At 33.7% G+C, this 5689-nt stretch overlaps 1 protein-coding gene across 1 annotated transcript; it reads left to right on the top strand.

Annotated features, from left to right (window-relative positions):
- The first annotated feature begins 1241 nt into the window (after window positions 1–1241).
- LOC107739849 (gastrula zinc finger protein XlCGF7.1-like) lies at window positions 1242–4994 on the top strand. Its single transcript, XM_016552061.1, has 3 exons — window positions 1242–1332; window positions 3070–3249; window positions 4049–4994. Exons 2-3 carry the CDS (start codon window positions 3195–3197, stop codon window positions 4837–4839), a joined length of 846 nt encoding a protein of 281 aa, XP_016407547.1. The 5' UTR covers window positions 1242–1332; window positions 3070–3194; the 3' UTR covers window positions 4840–4994.
- The last annotated feature ends 695 nt before the right edge of the window (window positions 4995–5689 follow it).

Raw genomic sequence — 5689 nt, 5'->3', positions numbered from 1 at the left:
AGAATATTATTATTGTTGTTATTATAACTTTTAAGTACATTGAACAATGCTAATAGGCTATATTTGTCATAATCTCAAGTTAAATCGAACTTTTATTTTTGACTGGTTGTAGCGGACCTTTGAGTTTCAGAGTGTATTTGAAAATGTTTTTTTCTCAAATAAAACTAGGAAATATTCAAGTTTTCTCTCAGAGCAGCTCTGCTGATGTTCATGTTTATGTAGACGCTGAAAACACCAGTGTCATGTACTTCAGTGTGTAGTAGACATGCAAACGGCGCCACTCAGAGACATGCAGAAACAAGCAATTATTTATATAGCAATCTCTTCGCGCTTTAATATTCACAGACGCATATCATATCTATTTTTGATTTATCCATCCATCAGATTGCGCATTTTACGCGACATCCTCTTATACTGTAAATTCCATGTTCATGACTACACCGGGATTCCCTCTGCATCACGGAAATCATATGGCCTTTATTTATAAATTTGTATAAATGCGACACACCTTTATCTGCGCGGAGGGATGGTGTCCGTGAATATAGCAAAGATGTTGGATGTATTGCCTGCTTTTGCAGCTACTTTGCGTCCACATTCTTTGCAAATTGGATCCGTCCTCAAGTACAACCCCGAGTTGGGTTTTTTTTTATATCTAAACTGAAGATTTTTAAACTTTTTTTCGGTGGGGGATGGAGATTAGATATAATCTCTGTCCCTGTCATGTTCTCCGCTGCACGTGCGTGTAAGCAGCCAAGTAATGCAGAGTGAAGCTGCCGAGCAGAAATAAATTGCATGTGCACTGGTGAGATTTTTTTTTCCATTCATTTAAAAAAAAAAAAAACATAGATATGCAAATGTTCATGGTATGATAACCGTGCACGTTCAAACCGTGATGAACCGTCAATCGTTACAAACCTGTAGCGGATGTATTTTTGTAAGAAAAATATCCATATTTATAAGGTAATAATCACTTTTCGCACTTCTTATTATGGATGGATGCGCTTTATTGGACTTGTTTTGGACTGTTGACAAGAAACATCTGCCCATTGCCATAATAGAGCTTGGAAGTACGGTAAGTACCAGGATCATTTTTAATATAACTCCGATTGGATTCGTCTGAAATTCTTTGCCTATAATAATAATAATAATAATAATAATAATAATAATAATAATGGCTGCAACCACTATAGTAATTACGGTAGTTCTGTTTGGTAGGGTGAGTACGGTAGTTTCCAGCCACAAGTCCTTTATGGATGGCATGGCATTAGCTTTGTGATGGCGGCGTGTCTGCTGAATAGATAATGCCAGGTGGCTGTGATTTCTTTCTCTAAGGTAAATACAAGTTTTATTGGTTATGTTGGCTGTAACTCTTTTTAAATGCGTGACATTTTGTAATCACGAGCGATAAAATATTTTGTGCAGGCGGCAATGATGGTTTGTGCCAGAGTTGAAAGACTGTTGTCGTAGCTGGTGCTATGTGATTGAAGTGTATGCGTGTTTTATATTGTGCTGTATGTATGTATTGAAATGTGTATTTTTGAATTTATATGTGTTATAATAATGAGCACAATAATGAGGGTGTTTTGAAATAAGACAAGCAGTTTATAGTGCTTAAATATACACTTGAAGACTGCTACGTTATATTTAGCCTATCGCCTACTATAGATAAATGTGAATTAAGTTTGACATTGGAAACATTAAAATATCACTTTGTCATGCTCTTTTAATTACCTTGACAGCATGTAACTAATTTTTTTATTACTATGAATGTAGTCACTATAAAGTTGAACTATGGACCTATTATGTTGCATGGTAGTTATATAATTATTATTTGTTCTCAGATTCTTAGAAAAATATGTCAAAGCAGTTTTATAGTCTTTCAGTATCTAAGACTCAAATAATGTGCTTACTACAAACCAGTGGAGGCTCGTGGGTTTTAAAATAGAGGAGGCACACTAATTGTATTGGTCTGGGATCCCTGCCGATTATTATTATTATTATTTGCTTAACCACTTTAAAATGTTTTTTTGGTTGCTTTTAGTCATAAAACGTAAAGAAAACGACACGCATACAACAAGATAATATAATATAATTTCACTTACCTGGCCTATCACTTTTGGCAATATTTTAGATTTTGAAAAGCCTATTGACTGGAAGTTTTTTTAAACATTCATTTCTTATTTATTTGGTTCCACAGTGTTTGCTGATTACTTTATTTAAGCTTTGTGTATTTTATTTATTTTATTTTACATCAAGGTGTAGGCCTATATGCCGTGCCTCCAAGCTTTCTTATTCGTTTTGCTAATAAACATTCTATGTTTCATTATTTATTTGGTTCTCCAGTGTTTGCTGATTTTCAGTTTTATATACCTATTTAAACTTTGTGTAGCCCAAGTAATTTGTTATTTTATTAGGCATATATGGTGTATTTTTATTCGTTTTGTTAATAAAAGTTCTACGAGTTTGACGTTGTTGTTGCTTGAATTGAATCAACACAATCGCTAATTTGAAAGTGAAAGTAAAACGCGCACGGCACTTTTTCAAGCTATTTGAAAGCCAAGAAATCCGAGGAAAAGAGGGAAAACTCAAATGAACAATTGCTTAACGCCGAATTTGAAAGTGAAAGTAAAATGCGCACGGCACTTTTACAAGCCATTTGAAAGCGAAGAAAAGAGGGAAACTCAAACGAACTACCCCCCCACCCCCAACAGTGATATCGGTGTTTCATGTAAACAACTGCAAACTAAAACCCAATTAACAAAGATTCATCTAAATGTATTTTGTTGCTTACAAATCTGTAAATTTATTTTTAAATTAATTTATCCTTGAGTTCATTTATTATTATTATTATTATTATTATTATTATTATTATTTTAATTTCAATAATTCTTTGTCCATTCATTTATTTGGCAGATAAAAATAAGAATATATGTATAAAATGTTAAAAATAGATTGATTCACTGACAAAACAGAACAATATAAAACATGAATTAGTTTTAAAAACAAATTCAGTAACATAAATGCATAAAATGCGTGAAAACATTAATAATTTATTTTTTATTTTGGCAGATCTGCTCCTCCTGCCGCATAACAATTCACCTTCACTGAAGCTCCTCCCCCAGCAGATACGCAATAAATGCTGGAATATTTTCCCATCAGCCTACAAGTGAAGAAGAAAGCGTTTAAGTAAGAACATGAGTGATCCAGAACCCTGCAGAATAAAACATGAAGATACTGAAGAACAAAGAGGTTGGTGTTTATCCTTGATTCTATATTATTGCTGAAGACCAGCAATTTATCAGATTAGTTTTGCAGTGTTTCAGAAAACAATAGGAGCTGTGAAATAACAGTTATAGTAAAAATAAAATACAAGACACTTTCCATGAACTGATTACAAATGGAACCTGACACTTGAATTTCTTATTGTTTTCTTAAAAAATTTAAAAATAAAGATCAGTGAAAAGAAGTTTAAGAAACATACTGATTATCTATATCAGGAACTCTGACTAAATACTATCTAGCTTTATTTTATTTATATTTATTTTATATATGGTTCACAATTTTTTTGCAACCATGTTACTAAACTTTTAAACATCTTACACCTCAGGACTTGTAAATATTTTACAATCACACAACTGTCATTTTATTAATTTCTAGAAATGAACATAAAATATCAAAATAAAACAATGTATCAAATAAATAAACTTTGCTAGAATGGGTAACAGGCCTGCACATTTAGTGTAAATGGTGTAAATGAACCAAATTCTCATTTGTAGTTACTGATGAACTTGGTTGGTTTTTGTTAGTTTTTTTTTTTTTTTTTTTTATTATAAGAAAGATATTTAATTAAGTTATTTTTTCATGGTAACAGAATTGATAAATGCACTCAATACTATACAAATGTTTGTATGCAGTTGTCTACTCTTTTTTTTTATTTTTTTATTTTTTTTATTACATCAGGGTTCACTTTTATGTCCTTTCCCTTCATATTTCTCTCTTTGGTTATTTATGATTTACTGAAAATGAAAGCTTTTCACTGTCATTTTAGACTTGATCAAAGAGAAGGAGGAGACTGAAGACCTGAGTGAAGCAGATGAGAAACATGTCAAATCTTTGAGTCACTCACAGACTGAGAACATTTTTTCCCTAAAAAGATCCCAAAAATCTTTAACCTGCCTTCAGTGTGGGAAGAGTTTCACACGTAAAGGAAACCTTAATGAACACATGAATATTCACACTGGAGAGAAGCCTCACGCATGTGATCAGTGTGGGATGAGTTTCAGACATAAAAGAAACCTTAATGATCACATGAAAATCCACACTGGAGAAAAGCTGCACACATGTGATCAGTGCGGGAAGAGTTTTGCACGTTCTAGGTCTTTTAAATTACATGTGCTCTCTCATTCTGAAGAAAGACCATATAACTGTGATCAGTGTGGTAAAAACTTTTCTCTGGCAAATTCCCTGAAGAACCACCTGAAAGTTCATTCAGAGGTGAAGCCTCACCTGTGTTTTTTGTGTGGAAAGAGTTTTAGTCAGCTGGGTCTTTTAACACAACACCAGAAAAGACACAGCGGTGTGAAGAATCATTTGTGCTTTTATTGTGGGAAGACCTTTATTACAGCTGATGAATTGAAACAGCACCAGAGGATCCACACTGAAGAAAAACCTTACAAGTGTTCACACTGTGACAAGAGCTTCAAACGCTCAGAATATCTGAGGATACATGAGAGGATCCACACTGGAGAGAAACCGTATCACTGCCATTCATGTGGGAAGAGTTTCACTCATTGTTCTGCTTTAACCAGTCATAAAAAAAATGCATGTCTGAAGTTATAGTTCGAGTTCTGATCTGTAAGACTGCATAAAACAATTATATCGATACTTGATTAATCAAAGATTATTAGAACAATTAATGAACTGATGATTATTTCAGATGAATATTTTTGTATTAATCATTTTATTGTTCTAATCATTTTATTATCATTCAGTTATTATTCATAACGTTTTTTTCCCCCCACAGGCCATATCCCACCTGAACAACACATAACACACCTCAGTACTGTTCATCTGTAAATAGCACATATGCACATTCACAGTTCTGTCAATTGGCATTTTTCCTTTTTCAGTATATTTTTATTAATATTGTTATTTATAATTTATTGTCTACTCTCTCTAACGTTAGTGTTTTATTACCTTAATTTTATGTATGTCTACACTATGTTTGTACTTTCTGTACTGGAAGCTCCTAACACCAAGACAAATTGCTTGTGTGTGTAAACACACTTAGCAATAAAGCTCTTTCTGGTTCTATATCATTTGTCTTTCTATGTTTTTAAATTTATATCACTTAGGGTGGGTTGCACCAACAAGGATTAAATTAAAAAGCAAACTTTCTTCTCTTGATGCGCTGACTCTGGCTTCAGTCCACTCCTTGTGAAGCTCTCCCAAGTTCTTGAATCAGCTTTTCCTGACAATCTTCCCAAGGCTGCGAGCATCCCTGTTGCTTGTGCACCTTTTCCTACCACGCTTTTTCCTTCCAGTCAACTTTCAATGAATATATTTCGATACAGCACTCTGTGAACAGCCAGCCCTTTCAGCGATGACCTTCTGTGGCTTACCCTCCTTGTGGAGGGTGTCGATGATCTTCTTCTGGACTTCTGTCCAGTCAGTAGTCTTCCCCATAATT

Source organism: Sinocyclocheilus rhinocerous, unplaced genomic scaffold, assembly GCF_001515625.1.
Source record: "Sinocyclocheilus rhinocerous isolate Xijiao unplaced genomic scaffold, SAMN03320098_v1.1 scaffold2933, whole genome shotgun sequence".
NCBI classification, from domain to species: domain Eukaryota; kingdom Metazoa; phylum Chordata; class Actinopteri; order Cypriniformes; family Cyprinidae; genus Sinocyclocheilus; species Sinocyclocheilus rhinocerous.
This window is presented reverse-complemented; position numbering and strand designations above follow the sequence as displayed.